Source organism: Myotis nattereri, assembly GCF_964212035.1.
Source record: "Myotis nattereri genome assembly, chromosome: 12".
NCBI lineage: Eukaryota > Metazoa > Chordata > Mammalia > Chiroptera > Vespertilionidae > Myotis > Myotis nattereri.
Window position 1 is genome coordinate 73,879,972 of NC_138087.1, and position 20,914 is coordinate 73,900,885.

Consider the following 20,914-nt stretch of genomic DNA (forward strand, 5'->3'; position numbering starts at 1 on the left):
TGATCCCGCAGGCCAGGCTGAGGGATCCTACTGTTGCATGAATTCATGCACCAGGCCTCTAGTTTATAAATAAACTATTAAATAAGTTAATCTTTTGACATTTCTAGCGCATGATTTGCCTCCCAAGCTAGGATATTTATAGTAGGCCCAATTCCATCAACAAGGAGGCTCAGACTTAAAGCGTTTCCACTGGGCAGGGCTCTGTTTGCTGATACCCAGAGAAGGACCTGGCACATAATGGGCATCTGGCTGTTTGAGCAGGACTGGAATGTACTTGCTACTAGTCAGCTAGACCTCATACAATCTTTTATAGATGTGAAAGCCACATTCAACATACATGCAGGTTCTGTATGGAAAAGAAAGTTGTTCTAGCAACCTTCAAGTTAGTAATAAAAAGAAAACTGCTACTTAGAGACAAATATAAAACATAAAATTCATTTTAATCTATATATAAAAAAAATAGCCTTAGCACAGAACATCTGACACATATGAAATGCATATATGGGACACACTAAACAAAGCAAATCCTTATTAAAATATTTGGCCTAACCCTGACATATTTTAAATAAACTCCATGATGGCTGAATGAGGTGGGAAATAAATCATCTAGCTATCGAACCTAGAAAGACAGGTGAGTTGCCTTACATCTATTTGGTCCCTGGGTATTTACCATTCTGAGTCTTGCCAAATTTGGTTCTGCAAATAGTTAGCTAACTCAGTCAATTACATATTTTCTCATAGTTACCTTAATATTTTGGTTTTTTTCATTTTCTATTGCTTTTTTTTTTATGGCTTCTTGCTGCTGTTGCATTAGGGCATACAACATAGATCAGAGATTTTCATTTCTCAGAGTTTTTCTCCTTGAGAAATTGGCACTTCAATCCTCAGCTTGTGTAACAACTACATATAAATGCATCCTACCAGCACTGTCACCAACCTTGCTGCTTATGAAATCCCAGCACCTTGGCCAAGAGTGTCCTGATGTTAAGATCTTTTTAGGTGAACTCTCTCTACCACTGAATTCTTTTCTTTAAACAGGTATGTGTGTGTAATTCACATATGTTATATTTTAAGTTTCTACACTCATACACACACTTAACTCAGCAAAAGTGAAATGTCTCTTGAATAGAAAGTAAAACAAGGTATTAAAAGAAACGCCAAAAATAACTATTTTACATTTAGATCATACAAAATTTTTTAAAGGAAATGTGATGCCATAAGACCTAAGAGATCAAATACATCATATATGATTGTAATATATGCATGCATGTTGTGTTCATCCATTTTTAATTACTTTTCTCTTTAATCAGAAAGTAAAAGAGCTTACCTTTGTATACTGAGAGCACAGCTTACAGTCACTATATCTCAGCCTATTTTATATAAGTGATATGGCTACGAAGGTCCGAGGAGAACGAGAATAAAGTGAGATAAACGTGCTGAAAACTGCTTAAAAGTATTAACCTGAAATACACAGAGGGTCCAACACCAGTTTTAAAAATACATTAACGAGGTATTCCCAGCTCTTCAATTAATAATGGTGACTGACTGATTCATGATTTTCAAACATTCACCCAAATTTTTAAAAAGAAGAAAAGGTTAATACCAGGACAATCTGTCGGGTGTGTCCCCTGGGTTAACAGATTGAGAGGACTACAGACGACCTCAGGACTCCGCACTGCACTGCACCGGGCACGGCGGCAAGTCTGCATGAGGTACGTGGGAAACCACGGGACCATTTCCTTGCACAGGAGACGGGGTGCTCCTGAGCCTGAAGGAGCACAGGCTACAGGCCACATCCACAGCTGGGCACCAGCCTCCATGCAAAGAATATGGCTTCAAGAACCCCTATCTCTGAGACATTATAAAAGCACTAACTGACGCAGTCAGGAATGCAACTACCCAATTTATATGCTAAAAAAGTTTAAAAATGGTTCGAAGATATAGCACAGCTCACACACTAATTCTAAGTTCTACATTGGTCTGTAAACTCCCTGACAAGAGACTACACTAGGAGGAGTCAAGTACAGATATTGCTAGGTTTCCAAAGAAAAGTTTTAGAACAGACACCGTGGCTTTGAGTAAAGTATTGCTCGTCTTTAAAATGTTCAGTCATTGCTTTCCAAAAGAAGGTACCAGAGTGGTGTGTCTGAGAGCTGGAAAGCCTCAGGGGTCACATTGCTCTTAAGACCAAGACATAGAAATTGCCATTTCAAGCCAGACAACCTGATGGTTCTAGAAGTCAGAGAAGAAATCTTGAGGGCCCAAGTGAATAATAAATGGTGCGACGCTGAGAGGCTGGCAATAGGGGCTTTCAATGAAAAAACCACCTACAGTGGAGAAAAGAGCAGAGAAGCAAAACTTTGTGTTAATTTCACAGAATTTGGTGAAGCCAAGAGCTTCATTTATATTTCTCTGCTCTTTCAGCTGTAAGTGGAATTTTCATTACAAAATGGAAGGGTGGGAAGGGCAAAAGAAGGGGGGGACACTTAATTCATTACAAAATTTAAACAGTTGAACTTGCAATGGTTACCACTTCTAACAAAGGACTGACAGCTCTGTTATTTTAAGTAAAGCAGAGAAATGTAAAAGTTTGCAGCAACGGGGCAGGTTTACAACATGGTTAGTAACTTCCAACAAACAAACAAACAAAAAAAAGGACTTGGTAGAAACCATTTGAAATGACTGCCATCATGTTGGAAAACAGCACAGCTCCCTTTTCACCATCATACAGGGATCGAGCTATGAAGCTGAGTCAGCTAATTCTAAAGAATTTTCTAAAGAGAAATCTCCAGAGAGATTCCAACTTGGAATGCAAATTTGACGATCAATTTCAAATGACAATACAGCTGCAGCTGCCAATTAATAGTATTCCAAAAACCAAGAGGACTATTGTAAATATTTAATAAAAATTGGACACTATCAGCCATGCTTTTTCTTCTCAGTGATGGCTCTGTTTCATCCATAGGTCAGCAAAACGAATCAATGAAAAATGAAAACTCCCAGCCGAAATGGGCCTCCTGTTTACGTCTAGCCACTAATGCATAGATGAGAATGATAAGTTCACAGCTATTTCTAGCAAGTGATGAGGTTTTATTAAAGAATCACCCACCACTAATAAGACAAAAGGTCAAGGAGCAGAAGTAACAAACAAACCACTGTAATAAATAGATGTCTGAGAAGTGACATGAACATTTGTTTTAAACTGCCCGTTTCATTCTCATTTAGTGGTCCCAAAGAATCTGGCAATCAATTTGCCATATTTTGTGAAGCCCATTCTCACTGATGGGCAGTGTTCCACTCTGAAAAACAGAATTTAAAAGGGAAGAAGAAAGCTATTTCATACTAAAAACGGACATTTTTAAGACACAGCAACTTGTAAATACCAACATGGGACCACATTGTTGTCTCCATGGGGGTGAATACCTTAATGAAACCATTACCTTCTAGTAACATCATAGGCTTTTCAAACAAGGTGAGAATGCAAGTGGAAGACTTAGGTCTGCACCCTTTACAGAACAGCACAATGATACCCAGTCATCATCTGTCACCAGCTTAACCAGGTGTCTTAAAAATAAATGCTGACCCATGGCTGAAACCTGTCACTTTTCACAGCAGCACTCAACAAGAACTGGGACAATCGAAGAGCAAGTTTTTATGGGGACCCTGTTGCTGCTTTAGATTCTGATGTAATTGAAGAGGAAAAGAAGACCCTTCAATGAATCCCAGAAAAATTGCTGATCTTCTATCTGCATGAAAAAAGCCAGGGAGTGAACACAGTATCTTACAGAGTGAAGAAGGCCACAAGAACAGGAGAGGGTGACTGGTCAATTAATTTATTAGTTTTTAAAACTAGGGAATTCTGAAACTAAAATGATCCTATTCCTCCTTTCCCATCTCTGGGTGGTGCCACCATTTTGATAAGCAATGCTTGGGGAACAGAGCACCCCGGATCGTGGTGAAGCCCCTGTACAGCAGGGCACAAAGGGCTCACAAAGTAAGGAGACTGGCTGGGACTCACAACCGCCTTGGTTTTACTTTAGCAGTTTGCTTACAAATGGATGGGTTTCCTAGGATAAGTTATTAGTTTTCAATTCCTTATAATTTTATACCAAAACATATCAAAAATAATAAGCTAAAACAATATTCAAACCCATATTTTATTGGCTTTAATTACACACTTCAATATTTACAAAGTAAAATGAAAAGTCTATTGTATTAAAAAAAATTACTACAGCCCAACTTAAAGTGCCCTGGGGCAGATACATGTCAATCAGCTAGAATCAGTGGCTATGTCAGGAACCAGGCAGTACTCTGGGGTACAACAAAGCAGTTTATTTGTGATCAGTGTTTAAGACTATACATCCTTCACAAATTTAATTTTACATAATCTGATACTCCTCTTAAACTTTGAACTGCTAGACTTATTTCCCTACAACAGAAGGGCTGGTATAAGTTATTTTCCAGAAATGAGGTACCGTTTCACAGAACTAGTTTCTTTTTAATTTTTTTTTTGTTTTCAAGTTTTAGAGAACTAAATTTGCATTTGTTAAAATCAAAAAGTAGGAAAGATGTTCTTTACAAATAATTTTGATCAAGTATGTGTTCGAAGAAAGCAGGATAAAAAGGCTTTGTTTCTAACATTCTGTATCGTACTGTATTGTTGTTCAATAGGAATTAGCTTCTGTCATTTGCTAAAAGAATGAGTAGTGGGGAACAGGATATGTTGGGAATTTCATAACGGGTAACAGAACCATTCTCTTGGGTAAACCTACAGAGAAAAGAAACGGAAAGGACTCCAAATAAGTTTGATAATCCAATAAAAGTTCCAGGTTAAAAAAAAATCTTACAATTATTATCATTAACCTTTTCCAGATTAGTCAGTCAACATCACCATTTTGGAAGAGGCCCACAAATCTCTCAATTTTGAAATTGCTCTTAATATTTTGATAATATTCTCCACTTCAAATTAAGATGGCTAAATCACAGGAAGAATGATATTCAGAAGGCAATTTCATATGAATGAGCTGTCGTGAATTCTAAAGATCAAAGGCAAAGCCATTGATTAATATTCTAAAGTGATTCTAGAAATCCATATTGGTTCTCCATTTGGCAAATCATGTTTTACAGGAGAAACACAGATCGTCAACATTCAAAGCACATCGTTCTCTGCAGGCCTGAGCTCCCCAGAAAGACAGCTCCAAGTGGAGTCGGGACCAGGGGCTTATCTTGTTCATGGCTAGTGCCAATATTGGCATGGCAAATCTGGAAAGATTAATAATTGCTTTCTTAATTTTGTAATTAATGAGTTCTTGTGGCCTCACAAACTTCTGCATACTCAAGCATGATTTGAAATCTGCTCCTATTTCTATTCTAATCTTTAACCTATGGAGAAATCACAAAGCAGCAACAGCAGGTATTCGAGAGCACCAGATGATCAGAGGGAAATTACCCCACATGCAACAGCTTTACAAAGGCCAAAAGACATATTTACCTTACAGCCAAAATAAAGCATCATTTTAGTAGGTTGGCATCACAGTAACATTTAAAAACAAATCTTTTATGTGAAAAATGGGGGCATCAAATTTCACCAGCTTTGGAAGTCAGTTATATGGCACATGGAGGAGAAGAGCCTTCTGCTGTGGGGCTCAGATGCCACAGGGTGAAAGTACAATGTTAGAGAAAAGGGAGGAACGAGAAAGAAAAATTAAAAATACTGAGGAAAATGTGAATGCAACTTAGAACCTAGATATAAAACTGCTTCTAAGGGAAAAACAGAGCTCTAGCAAACCTTACAAAGAATGTGAGACTGACTGAGTCCAAAAGAAAGACACGGAGGGAGACCTGCCCTAGGGGCAGATGCTCTGTCGCTCAGACACGTGACTGAGGCCAGGGAGGCAGCCGTGTCTGGTACACTGAGCAGACCTGACTCGCAGGAAGGGGGCAGTAGTCAGGATACCCAGACTCAAAGGAGCTGGACAGTGTGACTTTAGAGGCAATTCTGGGTGAAAGCACACTCTTGAATTAATCTCCACTTCCTACTCACCCAAATCTGATAACAAGGGAATCTGGGGGAGCCTTGACCCAACCAGAGTGTGCCAGAGGGGACACTCGGGTAAGGGAAGTAACTCCAGCCTCTGCACTTTGCCTTGGAGACACTCACCCCACACATTTGACCCTGGCAGCTTCTCCACATCTTTCCAGGATATAATTGTCTACCTTAATGGGGAAAGAGGTCAAACTGTTCGCTTTCTACTTATTTCTACAGTTATGAAACCAGATGAAGCTTCAATTTAGCAGTCTTAAGGACCCTTAATTTTCATCCAAACAAAAATGGAAAAGCTGATGCATGAAGAGAAAAAGTATAATGAAAGGCCTCGGGGCTCATGTAGAGAACAAAAGCCCAAGCCTCGGTACACTCAGGGTCTTCCCCATTTGTGAACGTGCGTGCCCAGCAGGGGCTGCACGCGCGCGCACACACGCACACACGCACACACACACACACACTCTCTCTCTCTCTCACACACACACACACACACACGCACACACACTCTCTCTCTCTCTCTCTCTCACACACACACACACACACACTCTCTCTCTCTCTCTCTCTCACACACACACGCACACACACACACACACTCTCTCTCTCTCTCTCTCTCACACACACACACACACACACACAAGCATACACACTTGCTCCCTTCTTGTCTCAATGACAAACACCCTGAAGATGGTTGATTCTAGAACATGTAGCACCTGAGTTAGGAAAAATGTCTAAGAGCATATCACTGACTCCAAACCTATTGCCTCCATTGCCACATAAACCTCATTCAAAAGTTATCCAAAGGGCCACTGAGGTTCACTTCTGCATTCGCTTTTACTTTTTATTTTTGGAGGGAGAGGGGACACTCCTGTGATTTTCTGACATGTACTACAGACATTCTGCAGCAAACACTTAGGGAACACTGCTGGTGAGCCCATCACCTCTCTAGGACCTGTTTACTCCACCTCTAAAGCAGATTTCTGGTAAGGGATGATGGCTACAAATTTGAAGTGAGCATTTCCTATCCCTAACTTCAATCACCCATAGTTCAGTTTCCAACCAGAAGTTTAAGTATAGCTACATAACTGGCAGGCAACCAAGCTAGAAACTGCGTATGGCCCTTCAGTAGCCTTTGAATGGAGTATAAGTTGGCTGTAAGAACTACTTAAAATACTTAATTTCAGTATGGTCAGAAACAGGCAATTAGAAACAAGCAGTCCTTCGATCAGGCAAAGCGAGAGAAGAGCAACTCCAACCAAACCCAGAACCACAAGGTTGTGGCATTTTCAAAGGGAATTTAAGTTGGGTCACTAGAATGAATAGGTCTGAGATCCTCCAATTCATTGAAAGAAACCCTAGATGCAAACTGTACTTGGGATTGCTGTGACAGAGTCGCTAATAGGAGAAACCAGTAAGACGGTGTACATACCATAGGCAGGGGCAGCTGTGCTGTAACCATATGGTGTTCCATAGCCTAGTGCAAAGAAGAGAGAGCAGATCAGTCCAGGACAAAGGGCAGCTGGCACTGGTCGAATTCACAAGTACCACTGGGCCCGGCACTGTGGGCTCTGAGGACTTCGTCCAGATGCTGGATGGATGAGAACCATTCCCAGACTGGCTCTAGTCTACCCATCCCTTCAGGCTTGCTGAGAGTGGAAACTTTCTGCATGGTCCACAGGCTCCCCTGACCCACAGAACAGCCTGTCTCTGCCTCACTATGCTTACCACACTATTATAATTATCGAATTGCTGTCTCTGTTCCCCACTGGGGGGGGGGGGGGGGGGGGGGGCAGAGACACTCTGCATCACCTGGATCTAGCAGAATGTAGTAAGCACTGGCTAAATATAATATGTTGAACAAAGGAACACTCAGAACTACTCAAATGACCAATTCTCAGAGCCGGAGAACAGACATGTTCAAGTCTCTTTCCAGAAAGCAGTGACAAAGCAGGCTGGAGCCTCAACGGCCATTAAGGAGAGCACACAGGTCAGGCTGTGGACTTGACGGCAAGGTCCATGTCTTGTTGCTGCCTGAATTCCTGGCCCCAGTACAGGATCTCTCAGTAAATAGTGGTGCAATTGACATTAGCATCTGGTACCTATGAAAAAAGGCTCAGCCCTAACCAGTATGGCTCAGTGGCTAGAGCATCAGCCTGCGGACTGAAGGGTCCCAGGTTCGATCCCGGTCAAGGGCATGTATGTACTTTGGTTGCGGGCACATCCCCGGTAGGGAGTGTGCAGGAGGCAGCTGATCGATGTTTCTCTCTCATTGATGTTTCTAACTCTCTATCCCTCTCCCTTCCTCTCTGTAAAAAAATCAATAAATTTTTTTTTTTTAAAAAAAGCTATTCTCACCCGTGCTTTCCTCGCGTTGAAAATTTAAAAGAAAAAGAAAAAACGCTCACATTGTCAATAAATACAAATACAAAGAATACAGAAGATTTTGAACCAATTAGTTCTGGCACAAGTTTCTTACATGTCCTTAGACATATAATTCTGAGTTGCCGTTTTCTCATCTTTAAAATGGAAAACCTTCCAAGCTACTTTATAGTGTTGTAGGGATTAGAAATATTATATTAATAGAAGCTACAATCTTTAATCTTTCAGTAAAACAACTTTAAAAAATATAAATACTAAATCACTTGGGTAAGAGTTTCTAGGAAAAATTGGTTCCTAAAATAGGACAAGGGCATGGAAGGTACATGTACCCACAACAAAGCAAGCACTTTCACATTACAACCCCTTTGTCTACTGCTCTAATGACCAGCTGCAACTCATCATTTAGATCAGGACCAAATATCACCTCCTCTGTGAAGCCTCCCACTTCTTTGCCCACTCATGTTACAGCTTGCACCACATTGCATGGTGTTTACTCAATGTCTGTTCCTACTCCCACCTGACCCCAAGCATTCACTAGGGCAGACGTTAGGTCTTGGTCATCTTTGAATGGCCAGTTCCAAATCTCCTGTTTGAGACAAAACACTCAAATGTACACTGAACAAGTAAACTGCTTTTAGGGACCAATTGAAACATTTCCTGAAAGATAAAGTTTTTTTCACTTCAGTCATATAAAACTAGGGATAGTACAACTTCGTCTCAATCTTGTTCTTAATCTTTGATGCTCAGTCGTTATTTTAAGAGGACACAATGCAGCTGAAATAAGCAGTAGGAACAGTATCAGAGGCCAAAAGAGAAATTAATGCTTAAAAAAGTGAGTTGTGCATCAAATCCAGGAAAAGGCGGCTATTTGGCTAAGACTATAGTTTCAAGGGTTTTACCAAAACCTCCTTAGAGAGAAATGAGGTTAGATTGCTTAGAATCGTAACTGCAGTGGTATGTCGTGAAGGATTCTAAGGAGTGAAATGTCAAGCTCCGATTTTATTTTTCAAGATCACTCTATAGTGTGAAGAATAGATTGTAGGAACAGAAGTGGGCATGACAAGGCAAGTTAAGGTTTTTATAAACTAGTAGCCCAGGCAAGAAACAATAGGGGTGTTTCCAGTGGGTGTACGGAAGTAAATGGGTGGCAGGAAGTGAACAGATTGAAGGATTCCTCAGAAGCAAAATGTATGGATTTAATATGGAGAATTAAAAAGAGTGAAGTTTCCAGGATATCTCCTAGGATTTTAAGCTGAAGGAATTAGACTGGCCACTGAACAAACCATTGGGGCTCTAATCCTGACTTCACCTCTCACTAGCAAGGTGACTTTGAATTGTACCTGTTATTTAATGTCTCTGCACCTCATAGTCTACTGTAGTAATTGAGTTGGCAGTGAAATGCAATTACATAACATATGTAAAAATACTAACTACAGTCCCTGCTGCACAGCATGTACTCCACAAATGGCATATAACCTATTCATACTCTAAACCAACCTCATGTGAATCTTCTCTAGGCTATAAGAGAACTTCAGGAGACAGGCCTTTCAGAGAGGTCAACGTGATGACATAAGAGAGAATTTGCTATAGAGCAGACACACCTGGTTAACAGCAGACCTAAATGCTTCCCTTCACAATTACCGCCACTAGACGGACGATGGCTGCTTACCACTCAAGCAGGAGGTAAATGTTCAAGACTAAGCAACCACAGACACAGATGGATAAAGTCCCAATGGAACATGTAATCAAAGGCAAGAAAGCTATTTTCAGTAACTTGCCTATTGTTGTTAAGTGAAAGTTGCTTCCTTTAAACAATGCATTGAATCAGGCCAAAAAAAATTAAATTTCAGTTGAAATAGTGAGATGCACAAAAGAATGTCTTAATTTTGTACACAGAATGTACCAAACTATGACTCTCCTTCCTCCCATGTCCCTAACATGCATCTTTCAGTGTTCTCTGTTTTCTTGAATGGCACAGTCATCCAGCCTAATTCCTTCAGCTTAAAATCCTAGGAGATATCCTGGAAACTTCACTCTTTTTAATTCTCCATATTAAATCCATACATTTTGCTTCTGAGGAATCCTTCAATCTGTTCACTTCCTGCCACCCGTTTACTGCCGTACACCCACTGGAAACACCCCTATTGTTTCTTGCCTGGGCTACTAGTTTATAAAAACCTTAACTTGCCTTGTCATGCCCACTTCTGTTCCTACAATCTATTCTTCACACTATAGAGTGATCTTGAAAAATAAAATCGGAGCTTGACATTTCACTCCTTAGAATCCTTTACGACATACCACTGCAGTTACGATTCTAAGAACAAATTCTAAACCATTGCCTCCAGGACTGGGCCTGAGCATCCAGCTTTAGCTCAATTCACTCCCACCCCACCCCAAGGATCTCCACATTACATCCTGACCTTCCAAACCTTCAACTGAGCCAAGTTCCCTACCACCAGGACCACAAGGTCTCTGCACGTGTATAAAACTTACACCCCACACTCTCCCCCAAGTTGACTCCTACTCATGCTTCAAAGCTCAGTTCAGGTGTTATTTCTTCAGGGACTCAACAGACTAGAGCAGTTTTCTACTACATCTTCTTGTAGCATCATGTCCTTCTCCATCATCAAATCATCTCTGTCTATAACAGTGATTATTTGATTAGTTATGTCTCACCTTTAGAGCAACTGAACTATTATGTATATGACAAATATGACCAAGGCAAGTTAAGGCTTTTATAAACTAGTAGCCCAAGCAAGAAACAATGGGGGTGTCTCCAGCCCCTACCTACTGGGATCAACCTCTAGAAGGTAGAATTACCAAATCCCATCATCCATACAACTTCCCAAATAGTCTATTCTAATTCTTTGGAAAAAACCCACCATCTATGTAAACTTAGGAGTGTTAGATTAAAAAATGACTGCATAAAACCCAATCTCTAGGACAATTTCATCTTGAGCAACAATTACTAGCAGTTTATTTGTCAAGTTAAAAGTTTCATACTTTCAATATTGCAGAGAACTTGATTTTAGTGGGACATGTGTATCTACCACTAAAATGACATATGGATTAGAACAGAAGGCAAGGAGATGGCACCTTTATCAATCTACCTCAAGGCATGTGGTAAAATGGGAAAGAGAAACTTTGGAACTACAAACTTCTATATTCAACTCTTTGTTTCACCTTATCTCCCTAAACCTAGTTTCCTCATCTGGAAAATGGAAATAATTTCCATGTGAGGAAACATGTGAAGATTAGAAACAATTAAGCGAAATCACTTATATGAAAGTATTGGTGCCCTGGTTGGGTAGCTTAGTTGATTAGAGCGTAAACCAAGGTTGTGGGTTCGATCCCCATTCAGGGCACATATAAGAATCAACCAATGAATGCATAAATAAGTAGAACAACAAATTAATGGTTCTCTCCATCCCCCTTCCTTTCTGTCTCTAAAATCAATCAATAATTTTTTTTTAAAGTATCTGGTGTATAGTAAGCTCTAAGTAAGACTATATAGCATGGTGTAAGTAAGTTCCCCTTTTTCTCTTTTTTTGTTTCTTTAGTCTGTGATGGTTCCCAAACATTGAGTTAAGGAAACGCTAATAATGACCAGGCTTCACCCCAATTAAATAACCTCTTAGCAGCTATTTTTCTGTCTTCGGTATCCCACTGAATACACTCTGCTCCTCAATCTGTGCTACATCTTTTAGCTTCCTCATTGTCAAAAAACATCCCTTCATCTATGTGCAACACTACTCATCTGTCACTCCCTCCAGGAAGCCTCTAGCCACTCCGCAAATTCCATGAGAAAACACGTGACATTCTGTAGATTCTCCTTTCAACTTCTGTGCACCCCCATCCTATACCTGTGTCATGTTTCCAGAGACCAAGTATAATCCTAGAAAATAAAGGAGACGCCATTCCTCCAAAAAAGGAGGCAGATCTCCTACAGGTTGTACTGTACCTGGAGCTATGTAGCCAGGAGCAGCTGCAGCCCCAACAAAAGCTCCCCTTGTTAGAGTTCCTCTTCCTCTGCCCCGAACAGCCTGGACTGCTGCAGACACAGCTGTATTCACAATACCCTTTGCCTGTTAAAAATAACACATTTTTATTACTGAGAGAAATAAGAACTATTATCCTATTATCTCTGAGAAACTTGAGCCTTTAGATGAGACAGTGTGTTGTCTATGACCTTAAGCCTTCACTTTATCATCTGTAGAATGAAAATGACACCTGCCTTACAGAGTTGTTCTAGATAATATGCTAAGTACATAAGAATATGCAAATCACTTCTTTTCACTTGAGGGTTACCCAAAAAGAGTTCATTTCCTACATACAAATTTCAGTATCAAATTACATCCAAACTCAACTGAGGCCAGATTAGAGTAATTATAGACACTTGATCGAAATCCATTGACTTCTCCGGCCACAGATAAAAAATACTGCAACAACAAACCACCCAGAACAAGCTGCAAACCGGAATGGAGTTTTTGTACAAAAGGACTAAGACAGAAGACAAAAGATATGGATCCAGTTTCTGCTCTAAGTTACTAAGACCTCAGGGAGGTCATGCGATCTCCTTGAGCCTGCCTCTTCTATTGCGGGCGTGTGTGGGGGTGTGTGTGTGGGCGTGCGCCAATCATCCTATATAATAAAAGGCTAATATGCAAATCGGCCGACAGCAGAACAACCAGTTGCTATGACACGCACTGACCACCGGGGGGAGACGCTCAACACAGGAGCTGCCCCCTGGTGGTCAGTGCGCTCCCACAGGGGGAACGCTGCTCAGCCAGAAGCTGGACTCATGGCTGGTGAGTGCAGAGGTGATGGCGGGAGCCTCTCCCACCTCCATGGCAATCAGACATCCCCCAAGGCGTTCCGGACTGCGAGAGGGCACAGGCCGGGTTGAGGGAGAATACCACCCCCCAGCCCGTGAGTGCATCAATATTGTGCACCGGGCCTCTAGTTAAATAAATAAGTACATATATATACACATACCAACTCTAAAGTCTTTTCTTGCTCTAAAATGCCATGGAGTCTGATAAAGTCCCATAATCTCTCTCTAGAAGAGTTGCCCTAGTAATTGTAAAATAATACTCATTTTGCTCTCCTTACTTCAGGGTACAAAGAGCAGTATCGAATATAGATATAAAACTGAAAAGCTGACTAATTCAAGGAGTAACAGCAAACATGGGTCGCTAAAACATCCCTTTCCAAAACTAAAATTTTTTAAAAAATCAAAGGATATCTAGTTTTAACTTAAATATTATTCTTATTTTGTAGTGAAATAATGCAACAAAAACTCAAGCTAGAAACTACTAATATTCCCTACTACAAACAAGGGAGGGGGAAGGGGACAGAGCCTCAAAGCTCACTGTATGATAAAGCCAACAGTATCTCAGAGCACACACACATTTATCTCACATGGAAATACCATCATCCTCTGCTCCTCTGAGGTCAGTCTCTCTGCTAGTATAACTAGGCAGAGGCAGTTTTAAGGTTGAATATATCATGCACAGAGAACTGCCATTTTTTTTTGGCTGGAAAAAAAAAAATCACCCCACACATCCAAAACAGACTGCTTCTTGGCTGTCAAGCACACTGAACACAGGAGGCTTATAGCTTCTAGTATGGAAAATTTCTAAAAATGAGTGAACTTCAAGCAGACTTTTTTTTTTTTTAACACAGCTTATTCAAAAGTAGTCAGGAAGCAACAATCTGGCAATAACAGAGTGACCTCACACAAATTAAGCTCATTCCTACTAAAACTAAACTTACTTGAAAAGTCTCTGCAAGTAGGCTTTTAAGCACAAAAATGAACTGGCCAATTACAAGATGTAATTCATAGGAAAAAGACACCAAAATAAACAAGGTAACAATTATCTTTCTCCTAATTTAGAACATATTCTATAAGATTTAGGAAAAGAAAATCCACTTATTCTCTCTACACGTCTTCCTCTGCAATTTAAACTTTATTTTTTAATTTAATCTCAGTAAAAGTTATCCTTACTTGTTTATATTTTGAATCCTAAAATTTAAGCAATTTATTATAGTAAGTAAGTTAAACACAAAACAAGTTTTTAAGATGTTATATGCAACAGTAGAATGCCCATGTCTTTGGAAGGAGAAGACCCTGGTTTTAAAAGGAACTTCTACCATCAATCAGCTATGTTGCTACACACAGTATCTTAATTTCTTAGTGGCCTGTTTCCTCATTGATAAAATGAGATCAATTCTACCGTCCTATAATAGACTTAACATATGTAAAAGAAACTGTTTAACACACAATCTTAAATAACCCAAGCTTCCTTCTATTAATCTAATTATTTTAATTGCTTTTTCCTATCACCTAATATATTCAGATATTATTACACAAGTACTCTCCATGAAGGAATGTGTCTTATATTTATTTCTGTATCTTTTTCCCTCACAACCACCCACATGGTGTATGTCTAGAAAATATTTTTGAATGCATTAAAAAAAAATGGTTAGAAGAATCTGTTATCCAAAAGCATGGAATTAGGACGCCATCTTTTCCAAATATCTTGTTAATTCCAGACCTTTGCAGCACTGACATTCCCAATCAACAGAAGAAACAACACAGGGTCAAGTTCTACTGTGCCATCTCCAACAGAAAACCCAAAATAAAGGCTGCAAAAATTCAAAACTGAAAAGGAAATGGAAAAGCATCTGCAGACTGATGAAAGTAAGCCCAAGTCCTCTTGGCAGCTTCCCTAAACCAGACAAATGCTAACATCTCATTCAAGTCCAAATCCCTTAACACTCCACCTCATCAAGAGAGACCTGAAGCCCCCAAATAATGCTACCATTCTCTTTTCAATATATAATCTGCCTAAGACAACCATGGAACAGGGACCTACTGACACATTTATATTATTAATAACCTAACCCAAAGAAAAGATTGCTAAATCCAAGAAAAACAAATACTAAAAACAAAAGCTAACAGGGCACAAAAGCAAAAAAGGAAACTTAATGGAAATATTTTTCAAAGTTATTAATGCTCAACTCATACCTGAGGGATAATCTTCTTTTTCTTATTGTTTGCTGCATTGGGTCCAGAAAACAGCTTCTCCAGGGCAGCTAATGCTGCACTTGCCTTTGCCACTTTCTTATTTGGACCTGCACCTCTGAATTTCTGTCCGTCTACTTCTACCTAAAATCAAGAATGACACTCTGAAGTTAGCCCATGCAATTCCTCTATGTAGTTTAATTTAAATGGATCATAACACAGAAAACACCAAAAGTCAAATAGTGCCACAAGAATAGACCCAGTCTATTTATGTGTAAGCTCAGGGTGTCCTATGTGTCTGAGGGCAAAACAGGTTGGCTTCTATCTAGGTACACACCTCCATCACAAAGCGCTTGTCATGGCTTCCACCAGTCTCCGAGATGAGTTCATACTTCAGACCTCTTCTTTTTTCATTGAGCTCCATTACAGGATTTTTGCCACTTGCTGTGAGAATAGGGCCCTGAGTTCTTACCTAGAAGGAGGTTCAAGAAAGCAAGATTCCAAAGTATTAAATTTCTTATTATACAATTATACTCTCTGTTGAAACAGAGGCTCAAAATTGTATTTTTAAAGCATTCAGGAGCTAGTGCATGAGCACCTCCATATACAAATGACAAAGTATCTATAAAGGTGTGAAAACTCTACAAACAGTAAACATCCCAGTCAGGCAGTCATCTGCACACCCTGACTTTGAAGCAGGGCTGTCCCAATAGAAGAGTATTCAAGAGTAATGTAATCTTGCCATTACAGGCAGTCCTGAGGTTACGTCAGACTCGACATAGTCGTTTCGTGGTTACGTCACCATCTCCCATTCATTTATTAAAAAAAAAAAAAGTTCCGTCATTTTGACTTATGTACATATGTGCTTTATGTTTTTATTATTTATTTGCCACAAGTAAAGGTCAGGAATTTTTATCTTTCTTTAAATTTTTTTTTTACTGTTTCACTTAATTACTGCTGTGTATGTGCTCCATGGGAGTGACGTAGGTGCTTATGTAGGTGGGTTCCAACTTATGGTGAAAATCGCCTTACGTCGCGCCGTAGGAACGGATCTCCAACGTAACCCAAGGACCTACTGTACATCGTACTCTTGAGTCTGATCTGTGTTCATGGTCTAAGAATAATAATCTAAATTACTAACAAAGTGGATAGAACTGTTGAGATTCAAATGAGTGTTCACTGTTTTTTCATCGTTAGGATTAGGAAAAAATAACTCAATTTAGGAGATTGGAAGAAAATGCCCATTCACACCTTTCAGACTCTCTAAAGAGATTTAAGGGTACCTAAAGTAAAAACAAAACAGAACAATGGGCTATAAACTATGGATTCTGAAATTTTAAAATAACAATAAAAGTTGTCATTCCCTGTCCGCAAGGAGCTATAGTGCAGTGGGAGGGACAGATATAATCACTGTAAAACAATGTATATTACAGATGAGATGTAAATTATGGAAACACAATAGAAAGAATCACTTTCTAGGGCTATCAGGATAACTTCCCTGGAAGTGACACTGTGAACCTACCCATAAAAGGGAGCGAAGTGCCAGACCATCCTAAGGAGGAAACAAAGGAGAAAGGCATTCTGGACAGAAGAAGCGGCAGGAGGTTCAGCTGGCTGGATGAAGGGGTGAGAAGAATAAGGCAGAACCTCACCCTGCAAACACCCCTACTGGAGCCAGATCATAATCACTGTGTATCAGGCACACAGGCGTTGCCTGTATCATAGACAGTGGAAAGACTAAAAGACTTTCATCCGGGTAAGTTCATACTTAGATTTGCGTTGTAAAAAATTACTCTAGGAATGGTAGAAAGAACTGACTTTATAAAAGGTAAGAGTCAAGGGAAGAAAAGTAATTCTCGTAAGAGTGTGAAGGCTCAAATTGTGAAGTTAGCACCAAAAGTAAAACAAACCACAAAATACTACAACTATGATTTTGAGGAAGACCCAAAGATTGAGGACTTTTTGAGGTTAGAGATCATGTCTTTAATTCCACCACAGTAACTGCTCAAGAAATGCTGAAAAAGCCCTATCTGGTTTGGCTCAATGAATAGAGTGTCAGCCTGCGAACTGAAGGGTCCCGAGTTCGATTCCAGTCAAGGGCACATGCCTGGGTTGTGGGCTAGATCCCTAGTAGGGGGCATGCAGGAGGCAACGAATCAATGATTCTCTCTCATCATTGATGTTTCCCCCCCGCCCCGCCTTCCTCTCTGAAATCAATTTTTAAAAAAATGCTGAAAAAGAAATGAATGCCCAAAAGAATTATTATGTATATAAACCTAATGGACAGCAAGATTCTTGCTGATTTGGTAAGTGGTTGATGCTGTAGAAGTGAAACATTGAACTCTTTTTAAAGACAAGTTAAAATAAATATTTCTGAGTCTTTTGTAATAAATATGCTTTTTGAAGAGCTTTTATAATCTACATTTCCAGTCTCCAGCTTTAAAAGGTAATAATTTTTTAAAAAACTAGTCTATGGTAATCTCATTCTGCTTCCCAAATCTGAAATCACTTTTATAAAAATAAGTCAAGATATAAAAATATTTGCATTCTAATCAGTTACTCCTACTTCAATGAAGAATAGGGCTTTGTGTCACCCCCCCCCCCTTACTACATCACACAGAAACAAAGCAGTGATGTATTCACTACCAAAAGCTCCATATACTCATGACTGCTATTAGTGCAGCCACACTGCACTCTTCCTTCCTAATTGCCTCCCAACTTAAAGGTCTGAGCCTCATAATTAACGAGCTCTTTCTCTTCTTAGAATTTCAAAAACTGCCAGCAAAACATCTTGCTCTGCCTGTGACTACCACTTGTGAATGACTGACTAGTCTTCTCAGAAGCCAGGTACCATGTCTACTATCCTCAACATGGTTTTTTACAGGCTTCAGTCCCTATCAGGCCCTCCTTACTGGCCCACCTGGTGCTTCTAAACATTTCCTTTCACAACTCCTCTATACCTACTAGTCCTCTGACCTAGAATGCCTTCTATCTCTTCCCTAAAAAATCCTACACATCATCTAAAACCTAGCTCACATTTTACTCCCTTTAATTTCACATGTGTATAAGTTTCAATCATTTCCTACTTGGAGATTTTACATCATTATATTCAGTTTGCAATCACAGAGCTTTATCACATTACAGTAAAATTAGTTATAAACATGTCTTTTGCCCTTCTAGCCTGAGGGCATCTTGAGGCTCTGGACACATGTCTTCAGCAACTGGTAGTAAGCAGGTACTAAGAAGAGTTTAGTCTTTAATAAATACGCATTCTTAGAAATGACAATTTTTAAATGTTAATGTAAGCTATTGCTGTTACTTGAAAGCCAATTTTCCTTATGCAGAATGCAATAAACAAGGGCTCCATGAATTCCCAAATATGCTGTGAATATATTGCTTGGATTCTGCCCCTTTCTGTTTTAATAAGCTCACAGGCCAGGATTTCCCCAGAGTCTAAGGAACATAATAGGTCAAGCTATATGCCTTTCTCAGAGCCGTTCCAACTCAATGATGACCCACTGCTTCAGCTTAGCACAACTTCAAGTAATCCTATATTTCTTCCACTAGATCTTCTGTTTCTCTGCTCTACAGTTATAGTTAATATACTTGGGAAATGCAGCAAAAGGGAACTGCTAGTTAAACATGTTGTGCAGTACACAGTACATTCACAGATTTTTAAAATTTTTTTAATCCTCATGTGAGGATATGTTTTTACTGATTTTCTTTTAGAGAGAGAGGGGGGAAAGGAAAGAGAGAAACATGGGTGTGTGAGAGAAACATCAATCGGTTGTTTCCTGTACGTGCCCCCATCGGGGATGGAACCTGCAACTCAGGCTATGCCTGACCAGGATCCAACCAGTAAGTTTTTGGTACATAGGACAATGCTACAACCAGCTGAGCCAAACCAGCCAGGGCTTTTTACAGTTATTTTTAGAATTAAGTGGGGGGAAAAACAAGATGTAAAACTGCATAAAAATGTCCTCATAAAAATACTTACAGAGCCCTGGCCAGTGTTGCTCAATAATTAGTGTCAGCCTGCACACCAAAGGGTTGAGGGTTCAATTCCCGGGCAAGGGCACGTACCTGGGTGACAGGTTAAATGCCCTCCCCAGTTGGGATGCGTGCGGTAGGCAACCAATTCATGTGTCTGTCTCACATTGATGTTTCTCTTTCTGTCTCTCCCCCTCCCTCCCCTCCACTCTCTCTTTAAAAAAAAAAAAGGGGGGGGGGGAGTATCAAGTGAGAATTTAAAAAAAATTAAAATGTTATTTAAAAAGGCTGGATGAAAATAAACCAAAATATTAATAATACCTGCCTTTGGAATATATCCATTTATATATACTTTTTTATTTTATTTATATTTTTCAAGTTTTCTATAATGAATTTTTTTTTTCCCCTAAGGAAAATAATGTATAAATATACCTCTAAGGTACTGGAGGTTTCAGTTGTAGAATTTCCAGTATTATTGCTTGAGTTTGAAGACACTGTTTCATTTTTGCTTTCATTATCTGATTTTTCATCGGAACTCATACATTCAATATCTGCATCAAAGCCTGTTGGGTATCCCATTGCCTGCAATACCTGTACAGATTACATTAAGATTCAGTGTTATTCAAACAACAGAAACCACAGAGAATAGATGAAATATTAAAGACAAGAATTTCAAATCCACAATATTTGAATCTATTAACTACCTTGTAGGAAGAGCAAGATGGTACTAAATACATATACAAATCCTTGGTTTTACCTACCAGGGTATCACCATAAAAATGGGAAAAGCCTCCACAGAGTAATTAGGTTTAAATAAAGGATGATGGAAATGAAAACCTGAGGTTGCTCCTGGTTCATTTAATTTGGAGGTAAGAGATAGAGAAAATAGCCAAGTTCAACTAATGAGGTGAGGGGAAACATAAAACCGTACATTGGACTAGAAAAGAATAAACAGGAGTGTCTAATCCTGAATTTCTCCTCTGGTCCTCAATTTTCCAATTTGTAAGACTGGAAGACTGATTAGTTGACCTCTAAATTCTATGATCCAACCCATTAGGAGAAATTAGCACAAAAAGGCCATCAAGAAGCTTTCTTTACCTTGAAACCAATTTTCCAGTCAATTACAAAATAACATCTGGACCTTTCTCCTATTGGTCTCTTTGCTTTTAACTAAAACCATAAGTGAGCCCTGAAAGGAAGCATTCAGTCTTTAGGTTCAGTCTCTATAAGAAGTGAACCAGGAACAATTTCAGGTTTGTATTTCCACCCCTTCCTCACAAGAACTGGCTATGGCTTGGCTTCCTCCAATGTTCATTCTTCTAAAGTTCCAGTCAATGCCTGGCATTTCTTATCTTTTATAAAATATCGTTTCCAGAGCTCTGTATGTGTGTACGTACACACACACACACACACACACACACACGCCTTTTAAAACCTCCTTCCAGATGACACTGCTTTTCCGTTTACGAGAGAAATAC

General features: G+C 39.5%; 1 protein-coding gene across 5 annotated transcripts in view; it reads right to left on the reverse strand.

Moving 5' to 3' along the window:
• Positions 1-422: 422 nt before the first annotated feature.
• STRBP (spermatid perinuclear RNA binding protein) overlaps positions 423-20,914 on the reverse strand; it is a 129,121-nt gene continuing 108,629 nt past the window's right edge. For 2 of the 5 annotated variants that reach the window (XM_081104116.1, XM_081104117.1), the window contains exons 13-18: positions 19,869-20,027; positions 15,784-15,918; positions 15,450-15,590; positions 12,381-12,504; positions 7,470-7,514; positions 423-1,461 (exon numbers count right to left, since the gene is read on the reverse strand). In XM_081104116.1, coding sequence (XP_080960242.1) covers positions 1,457-1,461; positions 7,470-7,514; positions 12,381-12,504; positions 15,450-15,590; positions 15,784-15,918; positions 19,869-20,027 — 609 coding nt within the window. In that variant the 3' untranslated portion in view covers positions 423-1,456. Of the gene's footprint in view, positions 2,328-3,683; positions 4,769-7,469; positions 7,515-12,380; positions 12,505-15,449; positions 15,591-15,783; positions 15,919-19,868; positions 20,028-20,914 lie in introns of those variants that run through there. The other 3 variants (XM_081104114.1, XM_081104115.1, XM_081104113.1) reach the window with 2 other exon arrangements.